Source organism: Silene latifolia, chromosome X, assembly GCF_048544455.1.
Source record: "Silene latifolia isolate original U9 population chromosome X, ASM4854445v1, whole genome shotgun sequence".
NCBI classification, from domain to species: domain Eukaryota; kingdom Viridiplantae; phylum Streptophyta; class Magnoliopsida; order Caryophyllales; family Caryophyllaceae; genus Silene; species Silene latifolia.
In genome coordinates, this window is record NC_133537.1 from 68,940,461 (window position 1) to 68,962,955 (window position 22,495).

The window sequence follows — 22,495 nt, forward strand, 5'->3', positions numbered from 1 at the left end:
TTGTGGGTATATCGTACACATTGAGAACATGAAGACCGCTCCGTTTGGTAGAGTCTTTTAGTATTATTTTTTTACTCTATGAACGACTTTTTTTCCAATATAACAACTCCCTTGTAATAACCTTACTCTGAGGACTACCGAGTTAGTTTGATTGTACAACTCCCTTGTAATCTCCACATATTGTAAGGAGTCGTTTGGTTGCCCACTAAATTACACAGGAACTTTAATTCATATGAATTGCAAAATGGGTAGGTTGTTTGGTTACCCTAATTCACATAAATTGGAACTTCCCATAAATTCCAATTCCTCCATAATGGAGGAAGTTGCTTACCTAGATCCCCCTAGGTAAGCGGGAATGCCTACATGTAACTAAACAATATTTTCTAATTCACATGAATTCTAAATTCATGTGATATGACACTTCCTAGGCATTGTAAGTTCCCGTATGTAACCAAACGACTCCTAAGTTTGAGGATGATGTGAAAATTTACGAAGATAAACTTTCCCATTATCGCGTACGTTTTGGTAGGTACTACTAACTTATTAATAAGTACCCACTAACTTGGAGGGTGTCAAAAGCTTTATTTTGCTTTAGATAAATGTGGAGATAACTTAAGTTCTTGAACTTATGTTAACATAAGTTTGAATAGATATAAAATTGTTGTAGCACTTGCCTATTAATTATTAATTACTCATGAATGACTTGTCTCTTAGCACAACATTGAACAAACATGCCGAACAAACATGCCAGGAAGATTGAAACGTATTTTTTTTTTTTTGTTAAATCTAGTAATCTACACACTATCACATTATAATATGAGATAAACTATAGAAATCAACTTTGAAATACTAATTTTACACACTTAGCATACATTTAAATCTCACCATACCTCATGCCTAAGTTATTTTAAGGGATAATATCGAAGGAAGGCGCTGAAAATCGAGGAAAGATTTTAGATTTCTTTTATTTTCAATTTCATAATCTGAATAATTGTATAAGTGGATGTTCATAAATAATTTAATTTTTTAATAACGTTTAAATAAATGTTGTTATATCTATTAAAACACTCAAAAATACATATACCAGTCATAAACTTTGTTCCTCGGATAATTATTGATTTTATATAGTCCTAAAATATATAGCAACTTGTTCTATTAATATGTTACTCTATCCATGCATCACCTTTTGCAGCCCGCACAACAATCTGTCCACAATAAGGAGAAATTAATTAGTATAATTCACACTTTACACATTGTAAGCAATCTCTGGGAAAGTAAATATACACGCCCAAACACATAACAAATACATAGACACTCAATCTGATCACATAACTATGAAATCGACATGCATACATAATAATCCGCTTAACTGAATAGTAAACATAAAACAACTACAAAACAAAATTATGAATATCAAAATTTATGAGCGTAGGGAGGGAGATTAGAAAGAATATATTTATACTAAGCAAAAGGTAGTAATTAAATTTGCTTAGAATTTGGGAACAAATATATTATTAGACTATTACAATTTACAATCATAATTGAAGACTTATAGTTGGGTTACAATTCTATCTTAGTCGTTGATTTGTTTCTAGTATCCTAATTGAAACACATGAACCTCTCCTTCAATGACTAAGTAACGTGTGTACAAAGTAAATTAATTAAATGGATTTATGATTGTTAAGTTTATTAATTATTAATGTTTAGTAGCTCATAATATTATTGGTCAATAGTATTCCATGGAAATTGGACTCTCTATAATCGCTCGAAAAAAGCTTCCTTTAATAATATAGATAGAATTTGATTTTATTTAAATGGGTTATTGGTATGTAAAATGAGTTGAACTTAACCCGTCTTATAGTTTCAGACGGATCCGTCTCTCTGAAATAAGAATTTGTGCAAAACGAAAGATCTTTAAGGTTGATGATCATGCATCTCAAAAGGGTATTCAAAGTGGGGCCTGACCTTCCAAAATCAACAAAAGACGACGACTGAAATATATTTGATGAAGGGAGGGCAGTGGAGTTGGCAACATACCCATTACCTAATTCTCAACGTCTTGGCGGGAACATGACATAATACTTGAGGAGAATACTTCTTCCACTAACCAGATGACATGTATACAACTTCGTCTTAAGTCGTTCAAAACAAGGTTATTTACCACAATCTCACCAATTGACCATAACCATGCACTTAAGACTCTATTTATTTATCATTGGATTTCACGTCTAGGTTACCGGCCTTTTTTTTTTTTATCTTATTAAAGAAAGCAAATTTTCATTTGTGACGGTCATCTTTCGTCACAAATTTGTGACCTCTTACAAAATCAGAGTCCCTTTTTCACTTATCCTCTCACTTGCTCCTTGTGACGAAGCGAGACTTGCTATTAAAGAAAATACTCTCTTTATTCTAATGCAAGCCATACCATCTTAATAAATATTTGGTATTCTTCCTCTCTAAATGTCAATTTTGTACTCTATTAATTATTTTCTCAGTTTCCTTCGTAGTTATTACAATATAAACATTAAAAAGACTAAACTTATTAAGACATTACATACATCAATTTATTTCACTCATAAATTTGACTATCGGCCATTTTAAAGTCTTTCAGTTTTACTCGTAAGAAGGATGTAATACTAGTGAGGATCTACCGTTAGGGAGGCGAAAAATCGGACATAACATAAATATGGAAAAAAAATTTGAAAAATTTAACTAAAACTTTAAAACTTCACAAATTCTTGTTTGTGACGGCACATATCCATCACTCTTGAGTGACGGATACCATTTTACCTCACAAAGTACCCACTTTTTCTCTCTCTGCAACACTATTCATGTGGTTCCCTTTCTCCACTAACCCATTTTGTAACCATTTTAACTCACAAAATATCCGGCACAAATGGTAACATGTCACAAGGGAGACCAATTGTTAAAACTTTTGGTTGACTAACAGGAAGTCGAGGACATGCATCCCCACTAGCCCCTAAAAGCGCGCCACTAATCCCCTGCATAAAAATATGCTACTCCCTCCATTCAACTTTTATCACCCCACTTCAATATAATACTCCTCCTATTTATTAGAGAAATGGGGTAATAATTGTTGAATGGAGGGAGTAGTAGTCTAGCTAATTGCAATCCTATCCAATTGATGAGATTAGTCTTTTCTGGCCTAAATGACCCCGGAAAATGCAAGAGATTGGTCAACGAGAAAGAGAGTCGTGGCACACTCTCCAAATGCGTGGTTGGTTCACCGTTAGAATCTCCCTTTACACAACAGAATACAAAGCTTACCTCTATATAACCTCAACATCAAATTTGAATGCTTTCAAGTTAGGATATGTTATGTCACGAATTGCCCATTTTTAAGTCTCATCTATAACTGCTTAACGTTATTACACAACATTCATACCATTACCGATTTTAACCATACCTTCTTTTTTTACATATTATAATTGTTATTATTATATACCTTCTTTTCTTCACTCAATCTCTTGCTTCAATTTTTCTCCAGACTTCCATAATCATCAACACACAACAATTTTAATCCTCCTTCAAGTTATTCGATTCATTTCCCTCCTTTGTAAGTCTCCTTTCCTTATAATTATTCTCTTGTTTTTTTTTTAATTAGTTTCTTGAAAAAGTCTTGCTTTTCTATGATTCATACCCTTTTTCTGAATTCCCCTGTCTCAAACTTTTCAATCATTTCACATCTTTTTTTCAATTGGGTATCTGCCTATTTTCCCAAATTGTTGGAAATTATTAACCTTTATCAAAGGTTAGGTGCGTTTTTAATCGTTTTTTATACTCTCTCCGTCTCAATCGTCCATTTGTTTACCTTTACTTATAATGCGATTCACAAAGAATAAGAAAGGTAATTAACAAATGATATCACGTTTGTTTTTAGTTTAGACGTTAGTTGGTCATGGGTACCAGTTATACGTCGTGGGGCAGTAAACTGCTGTTATGTTCTTATAGAATTTGTTGGTTGTTGTGATAATAATATTATATTTTTATTAAAAAAATTCTAAAGTATATTATTTTTTAATTAACTGCACAGCATACAACATGTAGTTAGGGTTGTTCAACTTACTAGATTAACCAAAATTTGATCACAAATATTTTGGTTCATCAACTCCCTTAAGCCCTTATATTAAATAGTTTGATTATTTATTCGCAAATATATTGGTTCATCAACTCTTGTTCTAAACTAGTGATAGATTAATGACGTTATTTTCATAACTTTCAGTTCCGAAAAGAGTTGAAGAAGTTGTATTAAAGGGTAATTGTACGTTCATTTGGTTTGTACAAAGCTCGTTTCGAAACAAGAGGCTGTTATCTGAAGATGGGTGATCATTTAGCATTACTCGTGAACCGGCTACTTACAGAGTCAACGTTACATGCCGCGATTGAGAGTAGAAATAATCAGGCGAAAGAGGTGGAGTACGAGGACGATGATGAATACTTGGTACCGAAGATAGACATAAAAAATGTCTCGTATCCGAGGAAAATGGTTGAGTGTAGGATATGCCAAGATGAAGACTTGGATTCTAATATGGAGACTCCTTGTTCTTGCTGTGGTAGCTTGAAGGTTTGTGTTTCTCTTTTTCTTAGATTCAATGATTAAACTGACTTCTTTTGCATGGAGTAATAATTAATAAGGATAGTGATAGGGCGCCACCGGGTGACGCCCAAATTGGGTGTCACCCTCTCACAACAATTGTTTATTGAAGGGGTCCCCACTCACCCCATGTGAGAGGGTGGCGCCCAAATTGGGTGTCACCCGGTGGCGCCCTTTCATTTTCCAATTAATAATGATGCTAAAAGTAAATTATTGAAGCTATTACTCGAAGGTTGTTAAATGATTTGCATTTATGGTACTTGTAAGGAATTAAATAAAAGCATCCGTTTACGTTATTCTATTTATCGAACTAGTGATTATTACTCCTGGTTAATAATTAATACTCACTCGCTCCTATTCATTTGTTTAACTTTGCTTTTGACACAAAAACATAGCATATGATTATGATAGCAACACTACAACGGTGCCCTGTGCCTCACACAAATGATGGTGCAGCCGGTCGCATGTACGAAGCTAGCCTTATATAGCAATAAAGGGAAACATGGTTAGCATGCATGGAAACTGAAAAAAAAAAAAAAAAAAAAAAAATATTGCAAAACTGTAATGATTTTGTTTAGTTAACACGAACTAATCAGTAGTTGGATGAATGAATAACTCATCAGTAATTCGTATGGAAGATTGATTTAATGCCAAAGTGTGTAGTATGTAGTTGCATGCTGAAGTAGTTTTGTAATGCCTGCAGTATGCTCATCGAAGATGTGTGCAAAGATGGTGTAACGAGAAAGGTGATACTGTTTGTGAGATTTGCCATCAGGTTTGTATGCATTATATTATATTGTTGCTTTGCGTGGTTCATGTCTTAAAATTTAACAGTCAAACAGACGTTATTTCAATGCATCAAGGCTTCAATCTATGACAAATTGACAAGGTCGCGAGAAAGGAGACTATTTCTCGATTACCTGTAATCAGAAAAATTGAGTCAACAATTTGTCATATACACAGTCGATTTAATGAGCTATTTAGTTGCTTCAATCATACTCCGATCCGAACTCAATTTATTCTGAACCACTGGCTCTGTGAGAAATACAAATTGCATTGATACACGGTAGCCTTGTAAAATACTCGTATTTGCTATTTTGTGGACGTAAGACTGAATCTACAAGAGTTATCTTTCCTAGCTATAACTAGCTCAGTTTTTCTTCTCCATCAAATCCAGAAATTTGAACCAGGTTATCGGGCACCCCCACCGTTATTGAAGTATGGGCGCATCCCAGTTAATTTCAGGTGAATTTCTCTTCTATGACATAGTAGCACGCAGGGTTCATGAATTCTACACACGTTTTCGAAAAATTCCGTATCCAAAATGCATCAACATGAAAGGATGGATGCCTTTTTGCAGGAGAAGTTGGCAGATAAATAGAAGAGAGTTAGCCTTGGCACAATTGCCACAAACAGTTTCCAGTGAACATTCTCTGATAATTTCTGACTTTGAGGAACCTTGTTCGAGAAGTCTGGTTTTCAGATTTGCAGTTGCAGCAATTGTATGAGAATCCTATCTTTGACCCTTTTGTCATGTCATTTTCCTTCTTTCCGAAATTGACTCTTCTTAATTATACAGTTCATTGGCCTGTTGATTTTGAGGCATACTCTGCCAATCATGGTTGGGGGTTCTGAATTCGTTCTACCGCTTTTCATCGTAAGTTGAGATGAGATTCACTAAATTTGGATCCCTTGTTGAATGAAATCTCATCATTTCTGAATCTAATTAACTTGTGTTTCAGCTGGCAGCACTTCGAATTGTGGGGATTTTGCTGCTTGTTTATGTTACCATGATGGCAGTTACCGGACTAAGACGACAAAGAAACCAAGATGTATGTTTGGTACTGTCATACTCTAAGTGTACTTTATTTACTACTCATTTACCTGTTGGTCCGGTTCATTGCCTTAAAAATGGTCAGATTTTGACAGGCCTAGTTAACATAATTTCTATCTATATTTATATGATCATCAGGTTGTTCAGGATGTTGTTGCTAGTATATCAGCTATGTCATCTGACGAAGAGACCGAGCCGTTGGATGAACAGCAGCCTTCTCATGTCATTCAAATCACATAAAAGCATCAAGACTGTCTTATTTCATTGTATAACATCCGATTCTATCCCATGAAAGGATTACTGCTCAAAACCTTGTGGTCTTAAGCTGAAAACAAAGTGTTGCTCCCACCTGTTCAGGTTGAGGTGATTGATGGCTTTAGGAGAACTTTTCTTTTACTATTTTTCTCAAGAAAATGATATATATATATACTCCCTAGTTTATGAATCAGGTAGGAATATGTAGAATATAACATAAACAAAAAGAAAGATACATCTGATGTACATTACGAGTCTAGAGAAATGAAATGTAAATACTCCCATAGTTCCTTGTATCATGAAACATGATCTTGTTTGCTTAATGCTAGATTGTTTTTATTTTCGTGTCCTTGATTGTAGCCCCTTTTTCCCGGGTGCTATTTCATGGTCATGGTGGTCCCTTGGCTTATTGCCTCAAGAGAAGTTCAATATCTCTTCTAAGACATTCATATTCGTCTTAAGATTAAAACGGATTAAATAAAATACTTCATATCACTTATATAGATAAGACAAGTCTTTTGCTAATACAGTAATATATAAACATTATGTTTGTCTTATCTATGCAAATAGTATGCTACTTGTCTCGTCTTAACCTTAAGACGGATAGTGCCATCTTAAGTGAGATTTTGTGCCGGAAGTTATCCCGAAAAAATGTTGCGTAATACGGAGTGCTTCAATGGCATTATTCCATGGTTTTTCTTCCCTTCTGGCACAACCAACCGCATCGCTAGAGGCCTAGAGCCTAGAAGCTAGTAGCTCTACCATCGTCAGCCAGAAGAGATATCTCAACTAGAGAAACGCAAAAGTGTACTTTAACCCAAAAATGTATGCAGCTTCAGTAACACCATCTCAGCACACTGAATAAGTGCAATCAAACAATTAAAATAGGTGCAGGACCACATATTTTATGGTCCAGATCTAATTCTAGATAGATTCGGATGGTTGTAAATACACATGAGTAGAAAAAGCTAAATGAGATACTCAGTATTAGGGGTGTTCAGAATAAATCGAACTGATGTTTCAAAAAAAAAAAAAGAATAAACCGAACCGAAAAACCGTGCATTTTTAAGGTTCGGTTAACGGAACCGTTTTAACAAAGTGGTTTGCAGAACCGAACCGTTGACTTTATTATGGAAACAGTTTGGTTAAGGTTCGCAATTTTAGAAAACCGGTTAACTGAACCAACCCGTTTCATAAAAAAGTAAGCAAAAAATTAAAATATTATATAAAAAACTGTTCTTTCGTTTAATTTTCTTAATATATCCAAATTAAAATTTCTTAAATTGATTAAGGCTAAAGTTTAGCTAATTAACTTTATTGTTGGGTATAATATATAATGAAAATTTAATCAAAATATTAAAAAAATTAACGAAACTCAAAAAAAAAAATTATATTAGAACGATTATCGGTTAGCCGGTAACCTAACCGCTAATAACCGTTTAAAGTGGTTAACCGAACCGTTTATAACTGTTAGAAACGGTGCGGTTTAGGTTCGGAGTTTTGCCGAACCGAACCGTATGCGAACCGAATTAAATTAGAGGTTCGGTGTAACAACCCGGATTATAAAACAAAAGAAAAACTTATATAAAATGAATATCAGAGTACGATACTGATAAAAGGGTCAAGGTGGCGGAAACACCTGACCAATCCGGTTCGCTACTAAATCCAGAACAACTAATACATTATTCAAAGGTTCTTAAAACACAAAGTAAAGTCCTAATTTATTATTCATCTCGCCGCACAGAACTTCCCATCAAGATATCATCCAAAACAGCAACAATCTGAACAACCTGAGAAGGGGGTCGACAATCAGTCGGGAGTAACTAGATGCTCTCCCAGTCATGTTTACAACAATTGAATATAATTAACAATCATTAACAAATGAAATGTAAAACCAGTAAACATGTGAGATCATCTATACTCATGAAAACCCAACATAGCTTACCATGACTTAATCAATCTTAAACGGATGCAAACATGCAAACCTAGACCATATGCAACCACTAGACCATGAACACTTACAAGACCAGTAGCAACAAACGACCCACAACAACCTAAGGCACAAAGCTAGCAATCAAGCATAGCGAATAGAGCGAACGCCCGTTAGAGCGTATAACCACTGCCTCTAACTTGCCAGAGCGTATAACCACTGCCTCTAGCTGACGGAGCGTATAACCACCGCCTCCATCGGTGTGGAGCGTATAACCACTGCCTCCACGGTACTATGTATAGCGTATAACCACTGTCTATATGTCTAAGACTGGCGGACTCTCAGAAACCGAACGACACTCGGGGAACAGAGCGTATAACCACTGCCTCTGCCCAATCCCGAACATAGACCAAATAAATCCCGCATCAACGGGTGGCTTTGGTTCATTCCGATAGCACATAACCGTAACTACCGTAATCTATTCAAACTAGCCAACAAACAAATGCACAGTATAACCAACTATACTAACATGCGTGAACAACATCACGACTCAACTCATAGGATAGTATAACTGACCATCCTACTTATCATATGAACAAGAGTAACCAAAGATATACAAACACAATGTCATATAGTAACAGAACACAACACAACATGTGAGCAAGTATCAACCATTCAACGTTATAGTAACCTTATCCATAACATGAACACTGGATGCGAGGTTATAGTAACCTCTACTATAACTTCAGTAAATATAACTCGGAAGTTATACTACCTCAACCATAACCTTGACACGAAACTCAAAGCTTATACTAGCAATAACCATAACCTTGAGCCATAATCTCGGGGTTACATTAGTTACAGCTATAACCTTGACTTGCACCTCAATGTTATAGTAGGTCCAACCATAACTAGAGTAACTACCCAAAGTTGTATTAACTTTAGCCATAACACATGAATCATCATCAAGGTTATACTAGCTTTAGCTATAACTTTGGAGAGCACCCTTGGCCGCCTATCATGCCGCCACTAGGGTTTGATTCGGAAACCCTAATTACGCTCATGACACCCATAATAAACATGTAAACAGTATAGGCGACATATTTAAAGCATTAAATCATATACAAACATACGAAAACATAATTAACCATGACAATAAACAATCAAACATGTACCAATCACACAAACCAATCATTAAATCATATTAATTACATCAATTGGCATAAACACAATTAAAAGAAAACACCTAGTTACCTTTTTAGCAATTAATAGTGCAAATTAATGAAAACCTCCAAGAAAGACACGACCATCAAATCCTTGTCTCCAACACGTGCAAACGTCCTCAAAAACCGACATTATAGTATACCCGAATCCAAATCCATGAAAGCACCATAAAAATACTCTTCCTTCTTCTTTACCCATTAAAAATAAGAGACCTTAAAGGTAGGTCAAAAGGTCCATACAAATAATCCCCATAAAATTATTTGGAGATGAATATGTTGTAAAGATAAGAGCAAGGATTATGAAAATATAATTGGTGTATGAGTTTGGAAGAAAGAAAGATATTCAACAATGGAATCAAAGGGAGAAAAGAAGAACAGAAGAGAGAAAAGGAGGGAGGCGTGCGACAGGGAGTACGTAGGTTTTGTATGAGCAGCTTGCTTGCTAGGTTATGTTTCACGCGAGAAAGAAAAAGGATTGACCTAGTTGCTTGCTAGGTTAATTTCTATTTATAAGGGATTAACTAATGGGTTTTGGGTCCATTAGCTTATACCATGGATTATCTGATTACAAATCAGATTTGACCATATTAAAATGCAAGGAGACCTTATAAGAGAAAAGTAGTTATTAAATTAAAATAATAAAATTGTGCACGGACATTTTAACTCAATCAAATGTAGTCCAAAACGTGAAATAATAAAATAGAGAACGAAGACGATAAATATAAATATTTAAAATACATTATTAAATCTAGAAATAATTAATTTAATAAAATACTTTTATAATAAAATATTATTATAAAATACGGGGTGTTACATTCGGTGAACCGAACCGCGAATAAACACCCTTACTCAATATAATACTCTCTTAAGAGCTTGTTTGGATTAAGAGGTTTGGATGAAAATTAAAGGAATGGAGTAAAAATCTCTTGTTTGAATAGCAAGTAAGAGTGGAGGGATTGGGAGAGGATACATTTTCCCTCCACCTTCAAGGCAAATCAAATCCTTTTATAATAGGAAAGATGTGGAGGAAATTGTATCAAAACACTCACACGACCATTATTCCCCCTCCCCTTCCTACCTTTCTTTTCCCTCTTTCCCCCTCTTCTTCCTTTCCCGCTTAATTTGGTATCCAAACAAGGCCTTGAAATGGACAGCAGAGAAATGGAGATAAACAGAGTTGTGTCCAAAGGAATTGTTACTAGGGAACCGTCTGAGGTCCCTAATAAAGCTAATGAAACTGAGCAATGGATTACAGGAAAAGGTAAAGAAAAAATGGTCTTTGAAACAAATGATTCCTATGTTAGTTAGGCTGTTATTCAGGCTGATCTGGGCTTAGTTCAGGCTAAAAAATCCAGAGATGGGTCATGGTCAGTCCGAGACCGATCTTGTCAAAGAAAATGAAATTGTTGTATGTCCGAAAATAGCTATTTCTACTTCTTTATCATTTGTTCCAGCAACTTTGAATGCCTCTTTCTCTAATGATATTATTGTTTCCAACCCTTTCTCTTTACTTGGAGAGGGGTTGGACACTGATGATGTTGCATCAAAAGGTATTTTGACAGATTTCATTTATGACGATGATGATTTGCTCATGGATGATGATGACTTGGCTGAGAACTCTTTCAATTCCTTGAGCTCAGCTAACTCTTTTATAAAGAAAATTGGTTATTTGGAAGTGAAGAATGGTAATTGCAAATCGTTGTCCAAGGATTCGGGGTTGTCGAAAAGAAAGGTGGATGATGGGGATGAAGTTGATTCTGTTTCAACTGCATCCAAGCGCCCAAGGGCTTGATGCCTCTAGTCTCTATATCCTTTCCTTTATCAAATTTTAATTATGATAGTCCATATTTTTTTTGCAGTTGTTCGTTTTTATTGCTTTCTTTAGAACAACCTTTTCTGAAGGTTTTGGTTATTTTGCCCCTACTCTTCTTGGACTTTTTGTATCCTGATTTGGGGATTTTCTTGAACTTTCGTAAAGGAAGGAGTATTTTTATGTAGTAGGCTTATGTTAGAGCAAGCTATTTTGAGGAAGAATCTTGGTAAATGATCTTCTTGCCTCCCTGTGTTTCATCTAATGTCATATGCTAATTAATGGGAGGTTTGCTCCTTTTCTTCGATTTACGTCGCCTGTTCTCATTGTTTTGAACTTTTGGAGTTATACTCTCACGGTTTTGGTTATGCTCCTAGACTCTCTAACGAGTATTGTTGGGCTTGGGTGGATTATACCCAAATGTTTGCTAAATGGTACGGTTAAATTTGTTTAATTAGAAATTTCATATGCCTCTATTTTGATTTTTTGTTAGCTAGGCTTGATGAATGATGAAGAGTTGTCAATTCTCCAATAAACTCAATTAGTCTTCAAATTACTCAACTAAATCTAAGAACACTTCAATGATTAAGGAAAGATTAAGATATGATTAAGATTGAATTGTGTAATACAACTTGATTAAAGCTTGGTAAAAACTTGGTAATTAATCTCCTAATACAATGGGGTATTTATACTAAGTATAAGTATTAGGGTAACTAAGGGCTTAAATGACGATTAAGTCCCTAACATGAAGATTAACGCCTTGCAAGTCTCTTAAGGAGACGCTCGACCTGTCCCTGTTGGACGGCCATGCTGTAAGGAAATACGCCCGTCCTGCTTGTGGGACGCTCGGGCAGAGTCTTGGGACGCCCGTCTTGTTCTTCAGGACGCTCGGGCTGAGCTTGGGACGCCCGTCCCATAGGCCAGTGTGGCTTCTTCTTCAGTTTGCTGCCTCATGGTTTGTGGGGATCGTTGAGGAGCCTTAGGGGTCCTTCATCATTGCCCAAATACTTGTTTTATTGACCTAGGCCTTTAGTATTGGTCTCCTCTTTGTTGCTTGGTCGTTAGATGCGATCCATTTAGCTCCATTTTGCTCCATATATGCAAGGTTAGCATTCCTCTCCTACCAAGGACACAAAACCTCAAAGAATATACAAAGTAGGAAGCTAAAGATAAGAAACGACCCTAATGCATGCAAGAAAGTATAGGAACGAGACTAGTTCGGGGATTAAATATGTGCAAATATGAGTCACATCAACTAACTAGCTAATGCTTAAGCAAACAAAGAAATGTTATGGAATATGTTGCTAGAGGTTCAATTATAGTATAAGTTAGAATTATAATGAAATTTTTTGACACGAAAAAGGTGTAATAATTGAGATGAAGTTAGTAAAGATGAAGGCTATTCATGGACGCATGAACCATGCTTGAATTCCTTAACTTAACCAAATATTTGGTTCTGAACTCAAAATAAAGGTTGAAGATAGCTGGTGTAATGATCCTTCTGAAAATCATTGATGAGTCACATGGATTTCTAAATTGCATGCGACAGATGGTAACTAGGCACTAGCCTAGGTTTTCGTATGATTAGCAAAGCGGGTTTTTTTAGTAATAAAAACGAGAGAGTATATATAGCTTGATTCACACTTTGCAATTGTAAGGACAATCATTATCCCATCTTGATCTTTATCTTCCAAGACCAATAAAAAAGATTTAATCTTATTTGGAACAATGAAACCGCAACATGTAATGCATGTAACTTCAAATGTTGTTTACCAAAAAATATTTAAGTATTTGTAATAAGCATATACTATAATCTGTTTTAATAATATGTAACTATGTGTTTGTAATTTTAAATTTTTGTAATGTTATTTATGTTTATTATACATATATTTATTTACTTATTTACACATGTACATATCTTTATAAAATATTCATGATGAATATTTCACCTACATAAATAAATGGTTATACATAAACTCATATTATATCCGTGCATTTATGCACGGGTTACACACTAGTTTATTTCAAAACATCCCCCTACTACTAAGAGAATAAAAATTCTCTTAGTTTTCCCTCCAAAAAGCATCTAGCTAAATAAGGTAATAAATAAATTTTTCTTTTATTACATTATTATTTTTTTAATGAATAAGTTCTTATAAATAAACTCCAATTTTTTAAATAAATTCATACTTATGATTTTTTCATTAAAATAAAATAAAATTGATATTAAATTATAAAGTATAAGTTGCTAAATTTTTCAGTAATGTAATAATTATTACGGTAGAGAATAACTCGACACATGCTTACTGTTAGCTTTGTGACAAAAAACATTCACTAAAAAAATTCACAACTTAAATAAATTTTTTTATTAGTTTTCTATTTCATTTTTTTTTGTTTCATATCAAAATACAATGGAGTGAACTGATAAATATTAATGAAGTGTAAATTTTAAAAGTATAAATCCTTTTATATACTACGGAGTAATAGAATACAACTTCTCTAAAATTTTTCTCCAAAGTGCTCAAACTTATATATGGAAACAAATTAGATTTTCATTTATTAAACTAATTTTCATTTAAAATAATCTATACATAAAAACTGTATCTCCTATTATTAACTTCGTGACGAAAAAAGATATTTTAAAAAAAATTGATATAGTTAAAATATTTTCATAAAAAACACAATGGAATTATTCAATTTTTGTGATTAATTTTAATATTAGTTATTTTTTATTCGCGAGATATAAATCTAAAATTTATAACTAATACACTTAAAATTTAAAGGCCTATATTTACCGCGCATTTGCGCGGGATCTACACTAGTTTCAAAACATTAACTTAAATAACTAAAACCGTCGACGTAACCTTGCTTTACATCCTTATGACGTATCCATTTCACGAGCAACGTCCTTGAATATACATGTGTCCTAGCATCATTGGGTAGTTTGGCGGGAATTTTATAAATGTCAGTATCTACAGATACGGGTATCTACAAGAATACTCTAAAAAATATTCCCAAAGATAATAACTTACCTAACTTATTATCTATGAATAATATATTTTCCTAATATTCTACTCTATCTAATAATTCTCTAATAATTTCAGGGGAAAAAATCAAACAAAAGATTTACTCAATTACCGAATCATGAAATTCCTTTTAAAAATAAACTAGTATGGATCCCGCGCATACATGCACGGTATTTATAGATCTTTTACTTACTTTATAATGTATTATTTAAGATTTAAAATTGACGTATTATTAATTTTTCATATTTTAATATGAGGATAAAAAGATAAAAAATTGAAATGGAAAATTAATTAAAAGTATTAAGTAAATTCATGAAATGTATATTTTAATTTTTTATCACAAAACTAATGATTTCAATTTATAAACTATTGAAATATTTTATTCTCTTAGTAGTAAATAAAAAGGGGAATGTAAGTTGAAAAAATATTATCCCCTTTTTGTTAAATGTCATAGAATTATTTATTGTATGAAATCTATATATCTATATCTATCTATATTATTAAAGGAAGCTTTTTTCGAACGATTATAGAGTCTCCAACTTTTGTAAACTACGTAATACAAATAAAATAATAAAAAGATAGAGATTATGAGCAATAAAAAACTGAAAATTAACAATGATTAGGATTTATATGTTCAAGAAGTCTAATACAACTCTAATATATTGCCTCCAAAACTATATATATTCAATGCCCTAGCTTGATCGTCATGTTCCACGTAATTTTTTAAGTTGCTCATCATATTTGACATTGATGTCTTTGTTTTGCTGCTATGACAACTTTTTTCGTTTTGCTTAGCTTATTGCCTTATTGTTAATTGTTATTATTATCGTATTTTGAGATATTATGTACTAATTGGTGATTTTTCATAATTTGGTTCAGGGTATAATGTGCAATATTATGAAAGATTGTCACTTGTCTTGACAATACGCAAGAGATTTCAAGCCCGAAAACAAAAATTGCCACATATATTCAATACCGTGCAAGTGATTTTGAACTCTTGGCTTTACCCTTTTGCATTATATCTTTCATTGTATTTTTATTTCTACATATGAGTCATTCATGTAGCAGGTTTTTATTGAATATTATTTTAGTTTGTAAATAATCTAATATTTTTTTCATATTTCAGTGATGAGTTTCTTGCATTCACAATGTCAATGAAGGTATATTTTTCAAATTTTCCTTTGTTTAACGTATATACTACTCCGTAATATAATTAGATTTAGATTACTAGATATAATCTAATTTTATAGTTTGCTCTATATCCTCTATGTAAATCTATTTCTCCCATCACAAATATTTTCTCCTTACTTTTCAAGTAATATTAAAGCTAACTACATTAGTACGTTTATAGCAAACAAAACCATAACGGAGAGGCTAAATTTTGTGATCTACTTTGAAACAGCATTATTTCTAAGCCTGTTATTTTAGAGTTCAAGATTCATGAAACACTTTCGAACAATATTAGAATCAAACTTTTATGAACTACTATTATAATTTTATTTTCAAATATTCAATTTGAATATATGAAATAAAATATACTTCTCTGTAAAAGATATTGTTAAAAAGAAAAACGATGTACGGTTTATTGAAACTGAAGATTGTAGACATGGAGATCATTTGCACGTAGGATTATTATCTTCCTTTGAAGTTTGGAGTAATACCTCTAATTCTCTAAACTAGAAAGTATAATACTATCAGTATTAGTATTTTGTATATATACGTATATAATAAGTATACAAAAACCCAAATTTACTCCACATATATGGATAGATGGGGTTCTTCATGCATCATGCATGCATACATGATACATATTCACCTGTTTTATTTATTGTTCTATGTTCTACAGTTAGCACATACCTTATCCTATAAGCAATTATTCAAAAGCCAAATGTTATTTTCCTCAAAACAGCCAAATGTTATTAATATGAATATCGGCATGCTATTTGTCATCTAAAATACAAGATTTTCTGAACTTAAATATTGTTCCCTCCTTAGAACACTTATTAGAAAAACCCTTAAATCTAAACAAATGGAGTAATAGAGATAGAGAAAGTACCGAACTCAAACACCATGCATATGTTAATGAAAATTTTTGTTGCATTGAGAATCTTCTACAACAATTTCAAATTAACAAAATTTATGCGCTATAGTAACAAACTAACAACTATTGAGATAGCTTAGAATTTGAAATAACATATTCGATTTTTACCTCACCAAAAAAAAAACATATTCGATTTTTTTTTTTTTTTTTGATAAACAAATGTTTGTACTATCATAAGTTATACGGAGTATAACGCAAATATCATCATATTTCTGTTGGTTATGAATATTAATAGAAATATTTATAATAGTTGAGCCTCAACCATCACTGATGGTTGAGGCCCAACTATTATAAATATTCCTATTAAATATAATCAGAGCATATATCTTCATACACAAATTCTCATTGAAAACATGTGAGGTTGTGAACACCCACTTTCTTATTTTGGAAAGTTTTACTCTTATTTTATATATCCCTCTCTTCTATCACCAAACTCAACCAATTCTTTTACTCCTATCACACTGACACACGTATAAAATAGTACCATGCTTTACCTCAAAACTTATCATGATGAATATGGTTATTCTACCAAAGAATTTGTTGTGATATGTGATTACTGATAAAAGAGTCTAAGAGCATCTCCAATGGTTGAGAAAAAGGACTAGCTTGCAATTTTAAGAAATTGCAAGCTAGTAGCTTAACCATTGGAGTAGTCCAAATAGATTAGCTTTGCTTAAAAAAAATTGAGCTAGTAGCTCCATGAGGCTACTTGCTTAAATGGACCCACAAAAAAAACATAACCAATAGGAAAATAGTGGTCTCATTTATAATATTTTAATTTTATATTTAGAAATTAAAAATTGAATAAAATAATAGGAGAGTGTGTTAAGTGGGTCACATAAAGTTAGTAGGAAATCGACTCCACCATTGGAGTAAGTTGTAGCTTGAAATGGTTGTAGCTCAAAAAAATGATGTGGCAAAGGTAAGCTACTACCAACTAGCTTACCATTGTGGATGCTCTAATAAGTTCTACTTTAATTGGTATTTTGGAACCTTTATCATTATTTTTGTGAAAAACAAACAAATGCTTCACTTATAAAATGTATGTATAGAGCAACTTCTTAAATTGATGAAAAGTTATTGTTCACATGTATTTATTCATGAGTATCGCTGTGTACTTTGGAATATAAAAATAGTAAAATATTTATATGAGCATAATATTTAACGAACTTAAAAACTAAAATGAGAATCCCTAAATTTGATCAATTTTAAATTAGTTGAGCAGGGCATTAATATTAATCTCATCATGAGTTGAAATTAATGTAGCACATAGTTTCGATCATACAAACATTTTTCAGTTACTATATTATACACGATAGAGCATTATAAATAGGCCCGTGCATCGCACGGGCATTAAATCTAGTATCTATATAAAAGAGAGTTTTTTCGAGCGATTCTAGAGCGTCCACATCATTAAAAATTAATTTAGGAAAGTTTCATAAATAATATTTTCCACATAAAAAATAAAGTGGAGAATCTTTTAATTATTATAATATCTATATTTCCTATTTTATATTCATGAGAAGTTTCTAATTTTTATATAAAAACTTTGACATTTCATTTGGCAAAAAAATATTGTTATAAAAATTATGAAGATAATGTAATTAGATTCGCGGTAAAAAATGCTTTTATTAGAGTATAGATTTAATATGATTTGCACATACGAGTATTAAAGATGGTGTACTTCTTTTAATATGTTGTATGTCCCACATCGAAAAACAATGTTAGTGTGGTGATTATAATAAGTATAAATTATAAAATTGTCCCACATCGAAAGATTAACATAAGGTGGGTGATCCTATGATTATAAATAGGAGTCACCAATGGAACCTATATATCAACCAAAAACCTTTTGAGTCTCTTAAGGGTCTCTTAAGTATTGTTTTGGAGAGCTCTTAAGAGTTTATATCATTATCTTCACAGTATGATATATACATATTCTTTCTATAAAAAGTATTATAAAAAAAATGTACGAATATTAATAAATAGTACTCCTTCCATCCAAGACCAAATACAACATTTTCATTTACACATTTGCCAAGACACAAATTACAACGTAAATAAAATTACATAAATATCTTTAAGTTTATATTATAAAAAATTTAAAAATTTGATATTCTCATTGTATTTTATAGGTGAATTAAATAAGATCTCACATGACCATATTTTGTCTTACACATTGCAAAAAATCGTAAAGATTCTATTCGTTCATGAATAGTGTAAAAAAGGAATGTTGTATTTGGTCTTGAATTGAGGGAGTATAGTATTTGCTCATTATTATTAACCCGGGTTAGATGTTGAATTATGTGCGAAACAGATGGTGTATTTCTAAGTATGTTATTTGTCCCACATTAAAAAATATGTTGGTGTGGTGAATATATTACGTATAAATAATAAAATTGTCCCACATCGAAAGTTTAGCATAAGGTGGGTGATCATATGATTATAAATCGAAGGCATCCTTTGAACCTAAATACCAACCCAAAACCTTCCGAGTCTCTTAAGCATTGTCTTGGAGAGCTCTTAAGAGTTTATATCATTAACTCCACGATATGATATATATGTTTTATATTATGTCAAAGTGATGTTTATAATTTTTGTATAAAAACTTATACATCTCATTTAGCAAAAAAGTAACATAATTTTATTTTTTTTGAAAAATTATATAATTAAATTCGTGGTAAATAAATGCTAGCATTAGAATATAGTATCATATTATTTGCACATATTTTTTGTCCCACATTGAAAAATAATGTAGATGTGGTAAATATACTACATATAAATAGTTGAATTGTCCCACATTAGAAGATTATCATGAGGTGAGGTATCACATGATTATAAATATGAGTCATATTTGAAACTTAGGGGTATCAAACTATCAACCCAAAATCTTTTGAATCGCTTAAAAATTATCTTAGAGAGTTCTCAACTATATTTGTGATATTATAATGTTTATTTTAAGACAATCGATAATATAATAACTTTATTTAAGATAAAATCATAATAAAAATAAATAAAATGGGTGCTAAATATACATAAATTGGTTATTAATGTGTCATATAATGATAATCTCTACACTAAAATAGAAAATTTAAGAATTATAATACAATCAAGTGCTGCATAAAAAGATCTTGAATCCACAAATAAATCAATAATGAGCTTTTTTACTTTGATAAATAGTATAATTAAATCTTTTTAACTTTCAAATATAGGTAATATTATGCCTCATTACATTTGAGTAGCTATAACACATCATAATTTTTAACCATTAATAAAAATCGCACCAGGAAAAAAAATATTTTGCATTTGTTTATACATTTTATTGCTCCCTCAATTAATCTTAAAAGTCGTGTTAGGAAAAAAATGTAATTTAAATCATGTCATTTGTACATATTTTAATTGTGACAAAAAATGGAAAAGAACGTACGAATATAAATAAATAGTATAGTATTTTCTCATTATTAAATTGGGTTGGATATCGAAATAGGTGCAAAAAAAATGGTGTACTTTTTTGTGTGTTATTTGTCCCACATTGAAAAATAATGCAGGTGTGGTAAATATACTACATATAAATTTTTAAATTGTCCCACATCAGAAAATTATCATAAGGTGAGGTGATCTTAAAAATTAATTTAGGAAAGTATCATAAATAATATTTTTTGATGTAAAAAATAAAGTAGAGAATCTTTTAATTATTATAATATATATTTCCTATATTATATTCAAGTGATGTTTCTAATTTTTATATAAAAAATTTTACATTTCATTTGGCAAAAAAATATCGTTAAGAAAATTATGAAAATAACATAATTTGATTCGTGGTAAAAATGATATCATTAGCGTATAAATTTCATATAATTTGTATACATATAAAATTGTGTATTTCTTAGTATGTATTATGTCCTACATTGAAAAATAATGTAGGATTATATAAAAATAATAGAATTGTCCCACATTGAAAGATTAACATAAGATGTAGTGGTCTTATGATTATAAATATGAGGCATCCTTAGAACTTAGTTATCAACTTAACATCTTTTGCGTCTCTTAAATAAGATGTTTTAACCTTTGATCTATCGATATAAATGATAAGACATAAGATGTAAATATTAAGACCTTATAACCAATTTTTGTTTACTAAGTTAATTATCCCGTTGCAACGCACGGACATCTAAACTAGTAAATCAGTATGACCTAGTCAAAGATAGGATATAATGAAGCTCAAAGCCCAATATAGAGCAACTCATTTAGGTGGGGAAACTTGAGAATCTCTTATTCTTTTAGTTTAAGGGGGATTTATAAATTATCTCAAATAATTTTAAAGTTTTTTTTGTCAAGAAATTAATAATATGAGTTCATAATTTTTTTATACGAACTAAATACTTGTACTTGGTAAAAAAATTATGTGAAACTAATAATATCAAATTTTTCTGTTTTTCATATACGAATTTTAGATTTATACCAGTTTTGTTTTATTTTTAAATTAAAAAATTATAATTTAATTAAAAAAATTTATAATGATGAAAGATTATATCTTAACTAAAAGATAACAATTTAATAAAAATAGAGTTTTGTTTCCTTATTTAGCCAACTTCTTTTTGGTGGGAAAACTATTGAAATATTTTATTCTCTTAGTAGTAAAAAAAAAAGGGGATGAAAGTTGAAAAAATATTATCCCCTTTTTAAATGTCATAGAATTATTTATTGTATGAAATAAATCAGTATGGCCTAGTCAAAGATATGATACAATGAAGTCCAAAGCCCAATATAGAGCAACTCATTTAGGCGGGAAAACTTGAGAATCTCTTATTCTTTTAGTTTAAGGGGATACTTCGTATAACTTTTCGATTCTATTACTCATATACCCCTACATACTCCGCATAATGATGATGTGCATATTGATATACTCTGTATAGTGTTGTCAGTTGTGTGTTAATAATTTGGGTTTTTCTACGTGAGACCCTCGTATTTTTTCGTATTCTACATGATACCCCTTAATCTCTCATTTTTTGAAAACATTATTGGTATTTGGTACCCATAGACTTAAGGGGTGTTTGGTAAACGGTATATTGACCAATTTTTAGCATATTCAAGGGTTTTAGCATGTTTGACCAATCAATATGCTAATTTTAGTGTCTGGTAAACAACATATTAAAACAACATATTTGAGGCCAATATGATGTTTTACAATATGCTGTTTACCCCAACATATTGGTTAGCATATTATAAAATAGGAAATTTTATTCCACTTCATAAAGAAAATTAACAATTTACTAATCGTAATCTGCAAATTATCACACACTCAAATTAATTCTGCTAATTATAATACGCTAGTCAAACCTTCTGATAAAATCTGTTATTTGTAATATGCTTTTACAATCTACTTATGCTGAAATTAATCCATTGCTTACCAAACATGACCTTAATGAAAAGTCCTTAAAATACCCAAAATGTTCTAAATCGTCCTTTGTAAATGTTCGTTTATGCATTTTCTATTGATTTTTTGGTTATAATTTGTCAAACTACTATTTCAATATTCGTTGAATTAAATTAAATACGTACCACAAATAGTATTTATACCAGTAATACCACCATTCCAAATACAATTTATACAAAATTAGTGATAATTAATTAAGAACGTAATCAATTTAATTTGTGCAACGTGTTAGATTAACCGATTTGATTAAAGAATGTGACAAGT

General features: G+C 31.6%; 1 protein-coding gene across 6 annotated transcripts; it reads left to right on the plus strand.

Moving 5' to 3' along the window:
- Positions 1-3,281: 3,281 nt before the first annotated feature.
- LOC141621435 (uncharacterized) lies at positions 3,282-7,050 on the plus strand. 6 transcript variants are annotated; one of them, XM_074437951.1, is made up of 8 exons: positions 3,282-3,577; positions 4,244-4,585; positions 5,319-5,390; positions 5,793-5,860; positions 5,976-6,117; positions 6,195-6,272; positions 6,358-6,456; positions 6,588-7,050. In XM_074437951.1, exons 2-8 carry the CDS (start codon positions 4,340-4,342, stop codon positions 6,687-6,689), a joined length of 807 nt encoding a protein of 268 aa, XP_074294052.1. In that variant the 5' UTR covers positions 3,282-3,577; positions 4,244-4,339; the 3' UTR covers positions 6,690-7,050. The 6 variants fall into 6 exon arrangements, with proteins under 6 accessions (XP_074294052.1, XP_074294057.1, XP_074294056.1 ...); XM_074437956.1 differs by having other exon boundaries at positions 6,358-6,447; positions 6,597-7,050; XM_074437955.1 differs by having other exon boundaries at positions 3,288-3,577; positions 6,358-6,447.
- The last annotated feature ends 15,445 nt before the right edge of the window (positions 7,051-22,495 follow it).

What these genes read in the sequence shown, in the direction of transcription:
- LOC141621435 (XM_074437951.1), top strand. Translation starts at nt 4,340, where the DNA reads ATGGGTGATCATTTAGCATTACTCGTGAACCGGCTACTTACAGAGTCA. An exon ending in TTTGTGAGATTTGCCATCAG is followed by an intron (nt 5,391 to 5,792) that starts GTTTGTATGCAT and finishes CATCAAATCCAG; the next exon opens with AAATTTGAACCAGGTTATCG. An exon ending in TCGTTCTACCGCTTTTCATC is followed by an intron (nt 6,273 to 6,357) that starts GTAAGTTGAGAT and finishes CTTGTGTTTCAG; the next exon opens with CTGGCAGCACTTCGAATTGT.